Raw genomic sequence first — 21,278 nt, 5'->3', positions numbered from 1 at the left:
ATAGATTCAGTTTTTCAGGTCGGCTAAGTTGCTGGGTAGGGGAGGAACATATACATGGCCTTTAATGAAACCCCAAAGAAAGAAATCCAGTGGTGTCAAGTCTGGGGAGCAGGGTGGCCACGCAATTAACCCTTCATGGCCAATCCACTGACTTGGGAAGCGATTACTGAGGAAACCTTGAACTTCAATGAGGAAATTAGATGGCACACCATCTTTCTGGTAGCAAACCATCACATCTCAGTCATTTTGTGGACTGCGGGCAAAGCTCTCCCTAACCTGTTTGACATAATCATCAACATGTGGGTGAGCTGATGATTTATCATGTTGCAGTAAACAATCTGTCTCAACAAAGTTCTTGCGCCAGGAGTAAATTGCAGGTCTTGTTGGAAGGTCTTTAGCAATTTAAGCTGAACAGTTGTTGCAGAGTTCGTTTCATGCAACCAAAACACACAGTGAATACACTCCAATCCACTGAAAGTAGTCATTTTAACTGTGCACTGTGCTGGTGCTCCTGGTGGCAGAATGGGGTACTGATGCACTACAGGAATCAAACTTGAGGCTGTTTGCTAAAAAATAACACATCTACTGATTCTGTAAGTTATCTCAATAAATTTCGATATCTTCCAAAATTATAAAGTACTTTTAAACACAATATACCACTGATCCCTTGAACAAAAAGCCATTCCCAGTAGTTAGAATAAAACACAGTTCACACCCATCTACAAAAGGGGTAGCAGAAGTGATCCACAAAACAACTGCCCAAAATCCTCAATATTTGTTTGTTGCAGAATCTTACAACATATTCGGAGCTCAAACATAATGACATATCTCAAACGGAATCTCTTTCATGTCTACCAGCATGGATTCCAAGAACATAGATCGTATGATACCCAACTTGCACGCCTCGATTTCCAAGAAGCATTTGACTCAGTACCACACCTATGCTTGTTGCTGATAGTACAGCCATATGGAATATGAAGAAAAATTTGTAGATGGATTGAGGATTTCTTGCTAAGGAGGATGCAACATGTTGTCTTGGATGGAGAGGTATCCACAAATGCAGAAGTTGCTTGAAGTGCACCCCAGGGAAGTGTTTTGGAATCCTTGCTATTCATGTTGCATGTTAATGATCTTGCAGACAATATTAATTATAAACACAGACTTCTTGCAGATGATGCACTTATCTACAATTTAGTGCTGTCAGAAAAAAGCTGCACAAACATTGTCAAATCACAATAAGCTCTGAAAGTGATGAAACACTTGGTAACTTCCTTTAAAAATAAATATAAAATTTTGCACTTCACAAAATTAAAGAATGTAGTTACCTGGAGTACAATATCAATGAGTTAGAACTAGGAATTGGACAGCTCACACAAATATCAGGAGTAAAATGCCAGGAGCAACAATCTGAAGGGATATGAAATGTAACAACCACATAAGCTCAGCCATAGGTAAAGCAGTTGGCAGACTTTGGTTCATTGGCATAATACTAGGGAAATGCAATCAGTGTAAATACTAGGGAAATCCAATCAGTATATACAGGAGACTGCTTAAAAATCACTCGTGTGATCCATCTCAGAATACTGCTGAAGTGTGTGGGACTTGTACCAAATATGATTAACAGGTCATATTCAATGTATACAGAGAAGATTCATAATATTGTATACAGAGAAGAGCAGCACAAATGGTCACAGGTTTGTTTCACCCTTTGGAGGACGTCCAAGAGATGCTGAAGAATCTGATTTCGCTGATGCTTGAAGATAGGCACAAACTATACTGAGAAAGCCTGCTTACAAAGTTTCAAGAACCAGCTTTAAGTGATGAATCTAAGAAGGTACAACAACACCTTACTTATAATTCCCATAGGGCTTGCAAGGACAAGATTAGAGTAATTACAGAGTGTGCAGAGACATTTACCTACAGTAATCATTATTTTCACATGCCATATGTGAATGTAATGAAAAGAAGCTATAATAAATTGATAATGGGAAGTTACCATCTGCATACACTTCATGGTGGTTTGTACTCTACACATGTAGATACAGATGTAAAAAGAGGCACACAATACCATTCTCTTGGAAATACATTGGCATTTCACTGCAGTTTATAAAGGCAGTGCTGAAGGAAATTAAAATATTTTCAGTAGAAGACCAATGTGCTGTAAATGCTGTCGTGGAAAGTAAGAAAGAGAATCCATGGCACAGCAGATCTTGTGAACCAATTGTATAAGGGGGCACATGGCACTTGGGCATCCAGGATTTTAATATACTACCAACATTAGCTGCTGCAGAACAAAACTTTCGAACTCGGGGAAGGTTTCTTCTACAAGTCCAAATCAGTTGGCTCCACTAAGGACAGAAAAACTGTTGCAAATGTAGTGATGCATCAGATGAAATTCTTAGAGCAAATATTCAAGATACACCTGAAAGTAACTTTCTTTTGTCAGATGAAAACTCAGTACAATGGCAGCCTGTAAACTGCAAAGTAAAATAAATAATAGTGAGTGTTTACTTTGGATGTCAAGTGACCTCTCTGTTCACGTCCCTAGGAAGTACTTGCTATGACACGCCTACGGCTGAATGTCTGCTGGCCGCAATATTCAAATGCTTGTGGCTCCACTAGTACCACGGCAGATTGAGGAAGTCAGCAGGGAGGCCAGCAGAAGGCAACTCTGGCCGTCACACCGACACCACAATTGTCACACACAGTTAGAATAGACGTACACAGATCGACACTTACATTCTGTTTTTGCGGCCAAGCTCTGCAGCCAGTCAAAACGAAGTAATCCTCTACAAACGAAGTAATCATTTACGTAGCAAGGATTTAAGCTCTCTCTGAAGAAGCAGAAATGAGTGAAATCACCTGCCTGGAACTGATGATCACCACCAGAGCCACTGCCACTGTAGCTGTAGTTATACAAGACACCATTCACTGCCGCTCTTCTGACCAAGATGTCTTGTTACTGGGGACCGGACACTACCAGCTAGGCAGGTCTGGACTAGGACAACATTTCAGGGATTGTAGTAAGGAAATTTAACTTGACATCACCCATACTCGTAAAAGAACTTAGCATTCAAGACGAATGGAGTAGTAGTGTTTCAGAACTTATCTTTTGTTTCCACTACGTAGTCTAGCAAGTGACTTCATTCTTGGCAGTAGCAAGAACAGCCTTTTATCCCATCTAAGAATTATAGAAGAAGTGTTTGTTTATTTGGTGTTTAATCTGGAAGACTCTCCAAGTACATTTAATTTGTTTGTTCAAATAATCAGAAACTTGCTTATATACATTTGTGAATAGGCTGGGGAAGATCTGGACAGGTTAAGGAGGGAGAAGGGCAAAGAGAGGTGGGAAGTGGCAACAGGTAACAGAAGGAACAGGCCTAGAACAAAGTCTGACAGTTTTGTGGTGAATGTCAAAAATAAGTTTGACCTGTTGCTTCAGTTAGAAACTGATGAGCCTCAAGCAGAGGTAGGTGTAGACAGGACACAACAAACTTTCAATAGGAAATTGAAAAAGAATGTAGGAAAGTCATTGAAAAGGAAGAAAGTTTTGTTGTTAGGCAGTTCCATGCCAGAGGTGTAGGCCAACTTCCGCAGGAGGAATTAGGGCCAGAATACCAGGTCACAAATTTATTCAAACCAAGTGCTAGTCTGGATCAGGTGAAAGAGGATTTAGGTTCACTCTGTAAAGGATTTACCAGGGAAGACACCGTGGTTATTGTGGGAGGGCCAGGGAACAGCATCGACAGAGATCCTGGGTACAGTATAGAGTGTGACCTGGTAAAGATTGCGTCGGCATTGAGACACACCAATGTTGAATTTGTATCTGTCCTGAGACGCCATGACCAGACTCATTTGAACTCTTCTGTTGGGAGAGTTAATTTGGAGTTGGAACGGCTGCTTGGGTCGGGTGCGGGGGCTCATATTGGTGTGGTTCCTGTTGATTCTTTCAGTAGGTGGGACTATACCAGGCACGGCCTACATCTCAACAGGAAAGGGAAGGGGAAACTGGCTGGGGTAATAGCAGGAAATTTAAGGAGAGGAGGCACTGCCATGAATGGTAAAATACCAGTGGTTACAGGTGTTGGAGCAGCACCGTTTTTAGGATAGATAAGACAGAAAGATGTCAAGTTCTACGAGAGGTCAGGATTGAAACAAATCTTCAGTTTAGGAAAGAAATTAAACAGCACAATTCTAGCACACTGGATCACCAATCACAGCTGTCAGTTATAAATTTTCACCAATCACCAGAAATTTTATCTCCACCAAGTTGTATCTCAGTCCTAGGTAATTGCATTGATGAATTAAAGTCACCCAACCCAGTTGACATAATCTGCCTCTCTGAACACCATGTGACCACTGGTATAGGAACTAGGCCTAAGCACAATGAGAAACTCAGACAGGAGAGTACTGCAAATGTTAGAATAAGGAAAGGCTCTCATAAAAGTATAATTAAAAATAATGTAAGTATATTTCATCAAAATATTGGGAGTTTAAAAATAAAATAGATGAGCTTCTGGTTTGTTAGGAGATTTAGAAGCTGAGGATGAAATAGATATACTATGCCTGTCTGAGCATCACATTGTTACTGATATGGATAAGGTAAATGTAAGTGGATATAAGCTCTCTGCACATGTAATGAGAGAAAATATGGAGAAAGAAGGAGTTGCCATACATGTAAAAAGTTATCATTGTGCAAAAAGTATAGAAACAAAAACGTTTTGTGTAGAGAAACATATAGAAGCATGTGCCTGTGAGCTTAAATTAAATAAAGGCACATTTATAATTGTAACTGTATATAGGTCCCCATCAGGAAATTTTCATCTATTTCTGAAAAATTTGAACTCCTTGTTGTGCTATCTGTCAGACAGGGGGAAGCGTATTATTATTTCTGGGGACTTCAATGTAGATTCTCTGAAAGAGGGTAATAGGAAAAATGACCTTGAAGTATTACTCGGTTCTTTCAATTTGACACCCGTTATTGATTTTCCTACTCAGGTGGTAAAGGATAGCAGCTCACTGATAGATAACTTCTTTATAGACCAAGATAAGTTTAACCAGATAAATGCTCAGCCTGTTGAGAATGGTCTTTCTGATCATGGTGCACAGCTAGTTACAATATATGACATAGCTCCATTCAGCAATACTAAACAGTCCTCCAAAGTAGTACATTCAGTCAACAATTTAACAATTGCAAATTTCAGGGAAAGCCTACAGCAGTTAGACTGGGATGAGGTGTACCGTGAACCTGATGCCAATTTAAAATATAATTTATTTCATGACATTTTTGTAAATGCATTTGAAAACTGCTTCCCCAAGAAAATAGTTAAATATACTCGTAAGAAACCTTGTAACAAACCATGGCTTACTAAGGGTATAAAAATATCTTGTAACCGGAAAAGGGAAATGTATCTGACAGCAAGAAAGAGTAGTGACCCAGAAACTATCAAACATTATAAAAACTACTGTGTTATATTAAGAAAAGTTATTAAAAAATCCAGAAGTATGTGTATCATGTCTGAAATCAGCAACTCTGATAATAAAATTAAAACAATTTGGAATATTATTAAAAGAGAAACAGGTCAACCAAGAGCACAGGAAGACAGTATTACCATCAAATTGAATGAAAACTTTATGAACAAAAAGTCAGAAGTTGAAAATATTTTTAATAATCATTTTCTAAATGTTGTGGATATAGTAGGATCCAGGTGTTCATTAGAAGATGCTAGGCTGTTAATGGAAGAGGCCATACCTATGCAATTTGATACAATTGAAATCTCACCCACTTCTCCCTCTGAAATTAGGAAAATAATAAACTTGCTTAAAAGCAAAAACTCACATGGAATTGATGGCATTTCCAGCAAAATGCTAAAAGCTTGTTCTCAACAGATAAGTAAGATTCTCAGCCACCTGTGTAATAGCTCTCTGGAACAGAGCATTTTCCCTGATAGACTGAAATATGCTATTGTTATACCTTTGCATAAAAAGGGGGATAGATCTGATGTCAACAATTACCGTCCAATCTCCATTCTAACAGCTTTATCCAAAATTTTTGAGAAAGTAATGTATTCAAGAGTAGCTTCACATATCTGTAAAAATGAAGTACTAACAAAATGTCAGTCTGGTTTCCAGAAAGGTTTTTCAACAGAAAATGCCATATATGCTTTCACCAATCAAATTTTGAATGATCTGAATAACCGAACACCACCCATTGGGATTTTTTGTGATCTCTCAAAGGCTTTTGATTGTGTAAATCATTAAATTCTGCTAGACAAGCTCAAATATTGTGGCATGAGTGGGACAGTGCACAAATGGTTCAATTCGTACCTAACTGGACGAGTGCAGAAAGTTTAAAAAAGCAGTTCCCATAATATGCAAAGATCAGCACATTCCTCAAACTGGGGAACTATCAAGAATGGGGTTCCACAAGGGTCAGTCTTGGGTCCTTTGTTGTTCTTAATATATATTAATGACTTGCCATTCTATATTCATGAAGAGGCAAAGTTAGTTCTCTTTGCTGATGATACAAGTATAGTAATCACACCTGACAAACAAGAATTAACTGATGACATTGTCAATACTGTCTTTCAGAAAATTACCAAGTGGTTCCTTGTAAACGGACTCTCACTGAATTTTGATAAGACACAGTACATACAGTTCCGTACAGTGAATGGTATGACGCCATTAATAAATATAGACCTTAATCAGAAGCATATAGCTAAGGTAGAATATTCCAAATTTTTAGGTGTGTCCACTGATGAGAGATTAAATTGGAAGAAACACATTGATGATCTGCTGAAACGTTCGAGTTCAGCTACTTATGCAATACGGGTCATTGCAAATTTTGGTGATAAACATCTTAGTAAATTAGCTTACTACACCTATTTTCACTCATTGCTTTCATATGGCATCATATTTTGGGGTAATTCATCACTGAGGAATAAAGTATTTATTGCACAAAAGCATGTAATCAGAATAATAGCTGGAGTCCACCCAAGATCATCCTGCAGACATGTATTTAAGGATCTAGGGATATTCACAGTAGCTTCTCAGTATATATACTCTCTTATGAAATTTGTTATTAACAACCAAACCCAATTCAAAAGTAATAGCAGTGTGCATAACTACAATACTAGGAGAAAGGATGATCTTCACTATTCAAGATTAAATCTAACTTTGGCACAGAAAGGGGTGAATTATACTGCCACTAAAGTCTTTGGTCACTTACCAAATAGTATCAAAAGTCTGGCAGATAACCAACAAGTATTTAAGACGAAATTAAAAGAATTTCTGAATGACAACTCCTTCTACTCCATAGAGGAATTTTTGGATATCAATTAAGGAAAAAAAAAAAAAAAAAAAATTATTAAAAAAATTAAAAAAAAAATAAATAAATAAATAAAAAAGTTGTTATATTAACTTAAGTATGTTGTTAAATTAACTTAATTATGTCATGAATTGGAAAATTTGACTCGTTCCACATCATTACGAAATATTGTATTCATGATCCATGGAACTAGTATTAATCTAATCTAATCTAATCTAATCTACATTTAGTAAATTCAGTCAAGCGTGCGTGTCTTGGGTTGGACAAAGGTACCATTATCTTTTGTTCCTCATAGTTATGTAATTTAGTCTAAGTATAAAATTGCTGTCATACTAATAGTTTTGAGAATAAAAGAAATTCTGTATATAATAATTGTGAATTATATTGTCTGAAACAGAAGATATAAACTCTATAAATAACGTATTTCCTATATATTTTTCTCAATGCATACAATTGTACCATTTAAAATCATTAACAAAGTTTTTACATCAGCTTTTTGTTTTAAACCATTATAACTACACTATTCAAAGCACTGGCACATCTCTAATATGACATTTCCAGTTATGTCACTATACCCACTCCAACTGTAAATAAGCTGGGTGTGACCTAATCCAATGAAATATAAAGCGTTAGCCATACTAGGTAAATGCCTGTCATTACTTAATACAACAGAATGTAAGTATGTTTATAGAATAGTTTGTCCTTGTATTATTTTTCTACAGATCCTTTCTGCTGTCTGTCACACATATGAGGTCTGTTCAAAAAATTTGGGGAACATTCATAATTTCGTGCTAATGATGTATGGAGTGAAATGCGGTTGGCATCCTTGCAGACACCTGTGCTTGATATGTAACTGCCGAAATTTTCATTGTTGTGTGTCTGTTAGTTATTATTCAGTGTTGTACTGAGTAGAACATTGTGTCACAGTTTGTGTAATTCGAGATAGCAAAGTTAGAGGAACAATGCACCAGCATTAAATTTTGTGTGAAACTCACAAAAACCTTTACAGAAACACACCAAATGATGCAAGAGGCCTACAGTGATGAGTGCATAAGCTGTACCCAGTGCTACAAATGGTTCACATGGTTTAAAAATGGCTGGACAGAAGTTAAAGATGACCTTCGATCCAGACGCCCTTCAACACCTACCGACAACGCTCATGTCAGGAACATCAACTAAACTGTATGTGCCAATAGGAGACTGACTGTTTGAGAGAGTGCAGAAGAATGTAACGTTTCAGTTGGATTATGTCATGAAGTCCTGACACAGCATCTTGGAATGCATTGTGTTACCATCAAGTTCGCCCTGATTCATCTCTGTTGATGCATGACCATTGCACAAAAAATGAAATCACTGTGCTGCTTCATCCTCCATACTCTCTAGATAAGGCCCCCTGCATACCTTTTTTAATTTCCAATGTTGAAAACCTCACTGAAAGAACAAAGTTTGCAGCAAAAGACAAGATAAAGGAAAATTCGCAGACAGCATTTTGTGCCGCGATCCAGCAAGAGGTGTACCAAGACTGTTTCTGGAAGTGGGAATTGTACTGGGAGTGGTGTATCAATTGCAGAGGAGAGTATCTGGAAGGAGACCATGCACAATAAGTAAAAGATAAGCGCAGAAAAATTTTGTGGACAAAGTTCTGGAATTTTTTGAATAGACCTCATATCAAAATGATTTGTACTAATCTGTATCACACTTACCCGTATGGAGTGTCACTAGCATTGTAGGTAGCCTTGGGGTTTGAGAGAAATCTCTTCTGGCTGAGAAAGCGTGAACCTGACTCTAAGCCACGAAGTACTTCAACTACAGGGTAGCCCATTTGACGTGTCCACGTATCCATCACTGAAGCTACTTCAATACCGTCATCAGTCACTTGCTCTTGAAGTACTGTCCAAAGGTCTGATGTCACAGCATTGTCAAACTCATACTTCTTCAGAAAAGCTGAGATGCCTAGCCGGAAAGCTTCTGACCCAAGGAAGTCTTCCAGCATGCGGATGACTGCTGCCCCCTATATGGAAATAATACAAGAAAGTTAATGGAAATACTTTAAATTGGCAGAAAAGAGAAAAAAGAGCTAAAACAGTTAGTTATATTGTTAACAGAAATACAGTTAGCATTAACTGAATTTGCTATTTGACTTTATATGCCAGAGAAGTACACAGGAATCAAGGAAGATGTCATGGCTGCGCTCAGCAGAAAATGATGAATGTATGGCAAGAATTGCATGAATGTTTAAGAGAAAGTACAATACATTATGATTACAGAAATAATGTCTCTTCTGGACAATAAAAGTCCTACATCAATGGACAAAGACACACAAATGGTGAAGACTGTGAACAATGTAGGGTTTAGCATATCTACACAAGCGGCAATGAGTATGCCACGTGACTACAGCGCACACAAATCAGTCACCTGGGGAACTACAAATAGGGTCATAGAAATGGCTCCAGAGGAGGTAGAAGGCATTTTATCTACATGTATTGACTCCAAACAGATCACCACCAGCTATGCCATGCCACTTTCTTCTCAACACCACTGCCTCTGGAGCCTGTTTACGAATATGCTCTGCTGCAAAGGACTCTGCCAAATTTGTTATCTCTGCCTGTTCTACTGCCATGGGACTTTTGACTATGCCAGCAGTGCTTGACTACATGTGGTAGACTCTGAAGCATTTCCTCAAGATATCTGTGTTGTCACGGACTCTGTCATGTGTAAAACTCTGAACTTGCTTACATTATTGTCAAGTGTCACTGATCGCACCTACTGATACACCCTCGACTTTTGGAATGTCAGATGTCTATTCCTTCTTCTGTGCTTTCTTTCTTGTGGACTTTTAATTTTCCCCAGATGCAAGGATCCAGCATTTTAAGTTGTATTAATGTTTGACGGTACGTAAATACTGTAATCAGAAAAGTGTTTGTTTATTTGCTGCAAGTTACAGCAAAGTAAATGATTTTTAATTATTAATGCACGAATACTCTGAAACCAGAAACCAAAGAGTTAATTTGGGTTACACGATACCGGAAAATATTTCATAATTAATAAGATATAACTCAATAGAAAAAACAAAAACTGGTTTGTGGAACATCACCTGCAGGCACAATGAAAATGATGTGTTGGTCTATCACAAAAAGCTGTGGCAACTAGGTTGTCAAAACATGAAAGGAGCTGGAAACTAGGAAAGATAGATTCTACCTCTGTGAAAATATGCCAATAGGAATGAATCTATACAACAGACATTCTACATACTGTCAAGAAAAATAGAAAGAAGACATTACTGGAAATCCTTGAAATGCATAAAATGCTGGGTCAGTTTTCACCTCCTCCCCCATTAAATTTCTGTTATGGATGTATGACAGAATCAGGTTACAACAGTAAAATCAACTTTGTTATTCACATTTAATATGTGACAATTTTTGCAATTTTTAACACACTTTTACTGTGTTGCTTTCTTGTCTATCTGTCTGTTCAGTACAAATTTGGAAATTGATTTTAAGCTAATTTCCCAATGAGCCACAGACTTGAAATTTTTAGCATTGCTCATAACTAGATGACAATACAATATTAACTTGCTTTTTTGTCTGTCTGATCCGCCTAGATCTGATAGGAGTGGGGGTGAAAAAGGTTGGTAACATGTAACATCTCAGCTGCCCTGTAGGATCAGCATGTTGTGTAAGTGGCATCGGAATGCACTCTAGGCAGTATGCGTGAAACCTGATGATGGCTGCTAGACAACACTGGCTTTGCAACACTAGTCTCCCTGTGCTGCAGGGCAGCACCCTCTTTGGTGACCAATTAGTGCTCTTTGACCCATAATAAATCTAGCCGCATTGCGGCTCTGCCTTCAGTTGTGTATTCTCTGTGCTCTCATGTCATGTTGGTTTGGTCTCAGATTTTGCTACTATTTGGGTTTTCATTCTTGAATTACTCGTTTGAGCTTTGTTAATCTGCCATGCTGTCTCCATGTCTATTTTCCTTTTGCTGTTGTGCTACTGTTCACAATTGACTAACCGCTGCTGGCAGCCCCTGGCCAGTTGGCCAGTCTGCTGGTTCTTTCAGTCATTCCCAATCCTGTCAGATTCTGGTCACAGTAGCTTGCAACAATGAAACAAGGCTAAAAATCAGAAAAAAATTATTTAAATAAAAATAAATGTTTAATATAACATGTTCTTAAATTGGACTAAAAAGTATAAAATAATTTCTCCTATCCCCATACAGATTCCTGACCGCACACAGATAGCTCTTAAAATTTGTGATTGTGAACATTTAATGGCTATGAAAATATTTGTAAGATTTATAACAAAAAACATGGGTCACACAGTAGATAATATTTAGGAGTGAACTATTCATGCTTCAATCACACTGTCAGAACTGTCTGTATGGTGTTAGGAGAAATTATTTTATAATTGTTAGTTCAATCTAAAAATGAGTTATACTAAAAATTTATTTTTATTTAAATAATTATTGATGTAATGGTTTCCTTTGATACACTCTGTTTCAGTAATATCTGTGAAGTCGCACATCGTTTTCTGTGTGGTTCCAACATTCTGTTGCCACCTATGTTGGTGTAAGAAGCCAAAAACCTGTTTGTGAATGAACAAATGAATGAATGAATGAATGAATAAATAATACTCACATAACATCAAAATTATTGTTATGTTTTGCTAAGCACTGACAGAGAACTCAGTTAACATTAAGGAGATATTTGATAAAATGGACGCACTTAGCAAATAATGGTATGGATGATGAATACATGACAAAGAATGTACCATTTATCCATGATTTCAATACTGTCTGTCCGATTTTCAAACCCCATCGCCCAATCTTTCTGCCTGCAGAAGGTGTTTCTATCAGTCATAGTTCATATGATGCAATATGCTGATTTAATATGTATGTAGTTGTTAATACTGTAGAATGGGCAACTTGATCTTCATGTAGGTATAGACTGTAAACTGTGAGACTGGGAAACACCACTAATGCACTGCAGATGGCGAAAACTGTATATAATGATGTGGTAAGTCCTGCTCTAAGGATCTGTACAACTGCACTCAGTATTTCCAAATTTAAGTGCATAGTCAATCAGCACAACTGACATATCACTGTATTCAGCAGCAGAATTAGCAGTCTGAATAAGCAAAAAGAAGCTTAACGGACCTGTATCTGCATCTCCCCCACGCCCGACTTAACTGCATTAGTGTTTGAGAGATATACTCCCCAGGTTATTAGGAGATATTCCATTTTCTCTTCATTTACATACGAGTTTCAAGAAAATGGAGCCCCTGCTCACTCTGCATATTTTGACTGTGAATATTTGTGTAAGGCATTTACTGAAAGGTGAATGGGAAGAGTAAGTCCTTTTCATAGAGTCATGTATAAACTGTTACGTACAAGACACCTACAGGGACTGAAGAGAATCTTCTGGCAAAATTTCCTGCTCCCTGTGATGATGTTCAAACAACACAAATGTTGGTTGAATGAGTTTGATGGAACTTGCTGTGTCTGTACAGCAAATCGGGGCTGCAACTTGAACTACTACTGTGAATGTAGCACCTACTGTAAGTTGTGTAGATAAACAAAATTATTGCAGAAAGGTATCTACTTGGACCTTTATCCTCATTAGCAGATGAACAGCATAAGTGAAATTTTCTTACTTTCACTCAAAACTTCCAACTTAGTTGTTTCCAGATCACAGTCCCTATCTCAAATTGACAGTCAACAGTTCTCCATAACATGTGTTATTCTCAGAATGAACAGCAGCAGTGTGTGCACAGATTTGAAACTTCCTGGCAGACTGAAACTGTGTGTTTGACTGAGATGCAAGCCTGGGATTTTTGCTTTCCATGGGCAAGTGCTCTACCAACTGAGCTATCCAAACACAACTCATGACCCTCTCTAACAGTACAGCTGTGAGGGTGGGTTGACAGTTGTTCTAGGACACATATCATATCAAATCAAATATTCAGTATCATGTAACATGTGTCTTACAAATACTGTGATGTAAGTGACTTGTCAATTCTAACACTACGTGCATCTAAGGTTATAATATATATGTTGTTACCTCATCAGACAGGTATTATTTTACATGGTTATCATTAAAAAATAATAATCTATGTTAATAATACATGTGGTGTTGCTTCTTTAGACAGATACTATTTTACATGGTTATCACTCAAGAAATCTTCTACATCATAGACGCATTTTTCTTTTCAGATATTTTTCCATGTCTCCTTCAGTAATTTTTTGATTTCGCGTCCCAGATTTTATTTATAAAGTTCATGTCTTTATAGCTCAGTTGATACAACATTTGCATGTGAAATGCAAAGGTCCCAGGTTAAAGTCCCAGTACGGCAGACAATTTTAATCTGTCACAAAGTTCCGTAAGTCTTTTTGTCTGTTCCTCCAGCCACAGTCACATGCTGCACTTTGAGAATAACTCCAATTCTTCAAGATGTGGGCACACCTTCCCCGTCTCATTTGAATGTGTTTGAGTCTCGAACATTCACAGTGTGAAAGATAGGTTCTGAATGAAGTTGGCATTGTCGGCTGTACATTTGGTCCAGTATTTTTTCCACTTCTCCACGACATCAGGAACATCTGTGAGGTAAAGACTAATCCATAGTGATTTGCAAAGCTTGTGAATTCTGTAAAGAGCTATTTTAGATGAGTTTTTATGGGTCTATGCCTTCCTGAGAATTTGCATTTTGGTAGCTTCTTGTCTGATAGCCAGAGGACAGTACTGGATAATACTGCCAACCAATGAATAGGACCTGATCTGACAGTGCCGAAATGGTCCTTATGGTCTAACTCAGACATATAGCTATCTTATTTCAATGTTCTGGTATATTAATGTCATGTCATCTTACTGGATTTTATTGGACTTAGTAGTGACATGGTGTGAACTTAAAAATTAAATAAAATGGAAGGCAGGACTAATTCTGAAGACAGACCACTGTTCAAAATTCCTACCCCCTCCCCCCCCCCCTTTTACAGTAAGAAATACTGTAAAGAGTCATTCAGAGAACATGCTGATGAGTAACATTGCTGGACTATGGAATGGAATTACATTCACAAAGTTGAGCATAACTTTTTCTGTGACCAGAACAGCAAATTGCCTACTCCTTGAAAGAAGAAGTTGAAGGAAGGAAGAGTGGAGTATAACATCCTGTTGACGAGTCATTAGAGACAGAGTACAAATTAAACTTGGGGAAGGACGGGGAAAGAAATTGGCCATGCCCTTTTCATAGCATTAACCGTAAGCAATTTAGGGAAATCACAGAAAACCTAAATCTAGATTGCTGAACAGGAAATTGAACTGTTGTCCTCCTGACTGTGAGTCCAGTGCAAGAAGTTAAACATTAGGCCTTCGCTGCATATCGTGTCAGATTCACAAAAGTTGCAGCTGATATGAGGCCTTTCTGAAATCAGATCCCACCAATAATATTAAGTTGTAGCACCTGATTGTAGCATTTCAATACCACTGTCATTGATTGGGATTATTTTATGTATGGCTTCTTTGATACAATTGAGAATTAGCTTCTCCTGTAATTTATAGGTCATGCAAAGCAGAGAGACACGTGAACTGTCATGTTGTAAAAACAAATCTACTTGTGTTTCTATGACGAGACAGTATCTCAAGGTTTGAATTTCACCCTTATCCACATGTTCTGCCATTAGACCACGTGCGGTATTTGTCCTCAATGTGCTTCCACACAAAAGTTGGTGTTTTAAAATTTCCATAACAAACGACTACCCCTTCTCTCTGCAATAGGTATTTCTGCTTTAGTCACTCACTCACTACCCCAAGCATTTGACCAATTTGAAATCACCCACACTTCTTCTAGTGAAATTGGGAAAAATAATTAATTCTCTTAAAAGCCACAGTTCTTGTGGGGCTGATAACATTTCAAGCAAAATGTTAAAAGCATATCGTTCTAATACAGCTACTGGACTCTGCCTGATATTTAATGTATCACTTTCGCATTCCACATACACTAAGGTATGAACTCTTAGACCTCTCTCTGAGAAAGATAACAGGACTATTTCATTCCACCATTAACTTTCTTCTCAAAAGTTTTGGAAAAGGTGATGTATTTAAGAATAGCTGGGCATATCTGCAACTATAAGATTCTGTACCAGTCACAATTGGGGTTTCAGATGGGCCTCTCTACTGAACATGCCATCTACCACTCCAATAACCATGTTTTAAAATATCTCAATAACAAGATTTCACCTACCACATTTTTTTGGGATCTGTTCGAAAGACATTTGACTGTGCAAATCACTGTAAAATTCTGGAGAAGTTTGGAAAGTTTGTGCCTTTTGCGTTATAATAAATACATGGTCACTTCATATTTAACAGACAGAAGTCAGGAGTCATGTCGGTCATTTGGGTCTTGATGGATATTCTGAATGGGGCCATTCCTGTTATTGCTATGTATCAATGACCTTCCATCATATACTCACAAAGCATAAATAGTGGTCTTTGCTCATGATGCAAGCTTAATAATCAAGCTCAACAAAACTGCAACAAGAGAATGAACAATAAATGAAATATTCAAAAATATCATTGACTGGTTCTCTCAGTAAATGGTCAGTCACTTAACTTGGAAGGAAACAAAAAATTTAAAATCAGATATATCATCATTAGCAGTACAGCATATGGGAATATGGGAAAGGAAATGTGTAAAACTGATTGTTCAAAATTCCTAGCTGTGTCTACTGCTCAGAATTTGAATGGGAAATCACGTACTATAGATATTCTCAAATGCTTACTTTCAACTCTACATGTAATTGCTGATTTTGGTGATGAAAGCATCTGAAAATTAGGTTCCTTTGCATACTTCAATTCTTGGATGTAATATGGAACAATTTTTTGGGTCATTTCCACACCACACTGACACCAAATATTTATGGCACAGAAACATGCGTATCACCTGATGTCCAACCTCAAACGACATGCAGGCAGCTGTTTAACAAGTTAGGCAAACAAACAGGTGCCATACAATATAGTCACTCACACATTAAGTTTGTTGTGAAGAATCATCCCATCACTTGAAAATAAGAGTGTCATTCATAAATAGAACACTAGGTAGAAAAATAGCCTCCTGTGTCTACAACTTAACCTTACTCTCGCATAGAAAGGAGTTAAGGAGTAAAGTATGCGGCCGTTTTGGATTAGAGGTGCTGGCAGGTAATGAACATTTTAAAAACTAATGGATATTTTTTCTATTTGACAGCTCCTTTTGGTCCATACATGATAGTATGAATAGACAGTACTTGTTTGTAGTTGGGACACAGTTATTAAATTTGGATGAAAAATATGGTTAAAAAATATTTACATAAATGGCCAGCATTTAACCATATTTTCACAGAGAAAAAGTTTTATTTGTGAACCTACTGACACATTCCCACCATGGTGAGGTGTTGCAAATATGATCCATGAAACATGCAAAAAAATTAATTTAACGAAACAAACACTGTTTTTAGCCTTGTTTCACAATTTATTATTAATGTTATAGCACAACCTAGGTTTCGGGTTATAATCCCATTTTCAAGTACATTACTGATCAATAATGGACTTGAAAATGGGCTTATAACCAGAAACCTAGGTTGTGCAGTAACATTAATAATAAAGTGTGAAATAAGGCTAAAAACAGTGTTTGTTTAGTTAATTTACAATGTTTCACCAAGAACCTACAGTTGATTCAATTAAAATTAATATAACTAAATACATTAACATATGACTATAAAAATGGTTGCTAAGTGTAAATGCTAAGAAATTTCAAAGAAGTCAGTCACTATGAAACTAAATTTGTTCCTCTTAGATGCACTGAACAAAATTAAATAATATTTTTGTTTCTTAAAACACAAATTTATTAACTTCCATGATATTAAATGAATTACTTATGGCATTAAACTGTGTTTCATTATTTATGAAGAAAAACCATAATCAGTTAAGTGCTCCGACAACAACATTATTGCTTACCTTGTTATATGAAATAACATCAAATATTTCAGTAATCTGATCAGGGGTAGAGACCTCCTTCACAATTGGACGTGAACTCAGAGTTGCATCCAGCACAAACACAGGGTGCAGGTCATCCACAAGGAACTGGTCCAGCTACAAATGTAAGCATAGAGCAATAAATTGCAAAATTAGCATAATAAAATGGTGTGCTTTTTCATGCAAAATACAGTCATAAAGGGGAGAAGCAGTACCATAGCATTTTGTGAAACGGTGTGAGCTCCTTATCTAAAGACATTATGACCAAAGCAATTGACTAGTCTTCTCTTAACCAAGGCACTAAGACAATGCTGATGTTTCAAGAAGTTCTGATTTATTTCCATTCGAAAATAAAGGAGGCTCGTAATTGTTGCTCACTTTATTCAGAGTTAGTCAGCCTTCTGATCCACTATACAAAGAAAATGCTGACGGATGATTTATTATGACAGAATACCACTGTTTTCACCAGTAAATCTGCATTCAAATGAAAAGAGTTGTTATGGTCAGTACTAGGGATTTGACTTGGAGAATGAACTCTGGCTTTTATATGACAATTATTCAAACTCTAATTGAAGTCCCCCCCCCCCCCCCCCCCCCATGAACCATGGACCTTGCCGTTGGTGGGGAGGCTTGTGTGCCTCAGCGATACAGATAGCCCTACCGTAGGTGCAACCACAATGGAGGAGTATCTGTTGAGAGGCCAGACAAACGTGTGGCTCCCTCCTGAAGAGGAGCAGCAGCCTTTTCAGTAGTTGCAGAGGCAACAGTCTGGATAATTTACTGATCTGGCCTTGTAACACTAACCAAAATGGCCTTGCTGTGCTGGTACGGCGAACAACTGAAAGCAAGGGGAAACTACAGCCGTATTTTACCCAAGGGCATGCAGCTTTACTGTATGGTTAAATGATGACGGCGTCCTCTTGGGTAAGATATTCCTGAGGTAAAATAGTCCCCCATTAGGATCTCCAGGCGGGGACCACTCAAGAGGACGTCATTATCAGGAGAAAGAAAACTGGCGTTCTACAGATCTGAGTGTGGAATGTCAGATCCATTAATCAGGCAGGTAGGTTAGAAAATTTTAAAAAGGAAATGGATAGGTTAAAGTTCGATACAGTGGGAATTACCGACGTTCGGTGGCAGGAGGAACAAGACTTTTGGTCAGGTGAATACAGGGTTATAAATACAAAATCAAATAGGGATAATGCAGTAGTAGGTTTAATAATGAATTAAAAAATTGGAGTGCAGGTAAGCTACTACAAACAGCATAGTGAACGCCCTATTGTGGCCAAGATAGGCACGAAGCCCACGCCTACTACAGTAGTACAAGTTTATATGCCAACCAGCTCTGCAGATGATGAAGAAATTGAAGAAATGTATGATGAGATAAAAGAAATTATTAAGATAGTGAAGGGAGACGAAAATTTAATAGTCATGGGTGACTGGAATTCGATAGTAGGAAAAGGAAGACAAAGAAACGTAGTACGTGAATATGGATTGGGGGGAAGAAATGAAAGAGGAAGCTGCCTGGTAGAATTTTGCACAGAGCATAACTTAATCATAGCTAACACTTGCTTCCAGAATCATGAAAGAAGGTTGTATACATGGAAGAAGCCTGGAGATACTGGAAGGTATCAGATAGATTATATAATGGTAAGACAGAGATTTAGGAACCAGGTTTTAAATTGTAAGACATTTCCATGGGCAGAAGTGGACTCTGACCACAATCTATTGGTTATGAACTGCAGATTAAAACTGAAGAAACTGCAAAAAAAGTGGGAATTTAAGGAGATGGGATCTGGATAAACTTAAGAACCAGAGGTTGTAGGGAGTTTCTGGGAGAGCATTAGGGAACGATTGACAGGAATGGGGGAAAGAAATACAGTAGAAGAAGAATGGGTAGCGTTGAGGAATGAAGTAGTGAAGGCAGCAGAGGATCAATTAGGTAAAAAGACAAAGGCTAGTAGAAATCCTTGGGTAACAGAAGACATATTCAATTTAACTGATGAAAGGAGAAAATATAAAAATGCAGTAAATAAAGCAAGCAAAAAGGAATACAAATGTCTCAAAAATGAGATCGACAGGAAGTGCAAAATGGCTAAGCAGGGATAGCTAGAGGACAAATGTAAGGATGTAGAGGCTTATCTTACTAGGGGTAAGATAGATACTGCCTACAGGAAAATTACGGCTACCTTTGGAGAAAACAGAACCACTTGTATGAATATCAAGAGCTCAGATGGAAAGCCAGTTCTAAGCAATGAAGGGAAAGCAGAAAGGTGGAAGGAGTATATAGAGGGTCTATACAAGGGCAATGTACTTAAGGACAATATTATGGAAATGGAAGAAGATGTAGATGAAGGTGAAATGGGAGATATGATACTGCATGAAGAGTTTGACAGAGCACTGAAAAGTCGAAATAAGGCCCCGGGTGTAGACAACATTCCATTAGAACTACTGACAGCCTTGGGAGAGCCAGTCCTGACAAACCTCTACCATCTGGTGAGCAAAATATCCTCAGACTTCAAGAAGAATATAATAATTCCAATTGCAAAGAAAGCAGGTGTTGACAGATTTGAAAATTACTGAACTATTAGTTTAATAAGTCACGGCTGCAAAATAGTAATGCGAATTCTTTACAGACGAATGGAAAAACTGGTAGAAGCCTACCTCGGGGAAGATCAGTTTGGATTCCGTAGAAATATTGGAACACGTGAGGCAATACTGACCCTATGATTTATCTTAAAAGCTAGATTGAGGAAAGGCAAACCTACGTTTCTAGCATTTGTAGACTTAGAGAAAGCTTTTGACAATGTTGACTGGAATACTCTGTTTCAAATTCTGAGGGTGGCAGGGGTAAAATACTGGGAGCGAAAGGCTATTTACAATTTGTACAGAAACCAGATGGCAGTTATAAGAGTTGAGGGGCATGAAAGGAGAGCAGTGGATGGGAAGGGAGTGAGACAGGGTTGTAGCCTCTCCCCAATGTTATTCAATCTGTATATTGAGCAAGCAGTAAAGGAAACAAAAGAAAAATTCGGAGTAGGTATTAAAATCCATGGAGAAGAAATAAAAACTTTGAGGTTTGCCGATGACATTGTAATTCTGTCAGAGACAGCAAAGGACTTGGAAGAGCAGTTGAACGGAATGGACAGTGTCTTGAAAGGAGGATATAAGATGAACATCAACAAAAGCAAAACGAATATAATGGAATGTAGTTGAATTAAGTCGGGTGATGCTGAGGGAATTAGATTAGGAAATCAGACACTTAAAGTAGTAAAGGGGTTTTGCTCTTTGGGGAGCAAAATAATTGATGATGGTCGAAGTAGAAAGGATATAAAATGTAGACTGGCAATGGCAAGGAAAGCGTTTCTGAAGAAGAGAAATTTATTAACATCGAGTATCGATTTAAGTGTCAAGATGTCTTTTCTGAAAGTATTTATATGGAGTGTAGCCATGTATGGAAATGAAACATGGACGATAAATAGTTTGGACAAGAAGAGAATAAAAGCTTTCGAAATGTGGTGCTACAGAAGAATGCTGAAGATTAGATGGGTAAATCACATAACTAATGAGGAGGTATTGAACAGAATTGAGGAGAAGAGGAGTTTGTGGCACAACTTGACTAGAAGAAGGGATCAGTTGGTACAACATGTTCTAAGGCATCAAGGGATAACCAATTTAGTATTGGAGGGCAGCGTGGACGGTAAAAATCGTAGAGGGAAACCAAGAGATGAATACACTAAGCAGATTCAGAAGGATGTAGGCTGCAGTACATACTGGGAGATGAGGCAGCTTGCACAGGATAGAGTAGCATGGAGAGCTGCATCAAATCAGTCTCAGGACTGAAGACCACAACAACAACAACAACAACAATTAAAGTCCAGACAGTGAACCAGTCTAGGCTACTGCCTGCAGCAGATGAATAAGATGACAATGACAGTCACTGAA

At 37.8% G+C, this 21,278-nt stretch overlaps 1 protein-coding gene across 1 annotated transcript in view; it reads right to left on the bottom strand.

The window, feature by feature from the left end:
- Window positions 1–21,278, bottom strand: part of LOC124777490 (glutamyl aminopeptidase-like) — a 322,410-nt gene that overhangs the window by 65,822 nt on the left and 235,310 nt on the right. Inside the window, exons 7-8 of the mRNA XM_047252928.1 lie at window positions 17,316–17,450; window positions 9,031–9,338 (exon numbers count right to left, since the gene is read on the bottom strand). Of these exons, the coding sequence (XP_047108884.1) occupies window positions 9,031–9,338; window positions 17,316–17,450 (443 nt within the window). The remainder of the gene's footprint in view (window positions 1–9,030; window positions 9,339–17,315; window positions 17,451–21,278) is intronic.

Source organism: Schistocerca piceifrons, chromosome 2 (genome assembly GCF_021461385.2).
Source record: "Schistocerca piceifrons isolate TAMUIC-IGC-003096 chromosome 2, iqSchPice1.1, whole genome shotgun sequence".
Taxonomy (NCBI): domain Eukaryota; kingdom Metazoa; phylum Arthropoda; class Insecta; order Orthoptera; family Acrididae; genus Schistocerca; species Schistocerca piceifrons.
The sequence above is the reverse complement of the archived record's forward strand: the minus strand, read 5'-3'. Positions and strand labels throughout refer to the sequence as shown.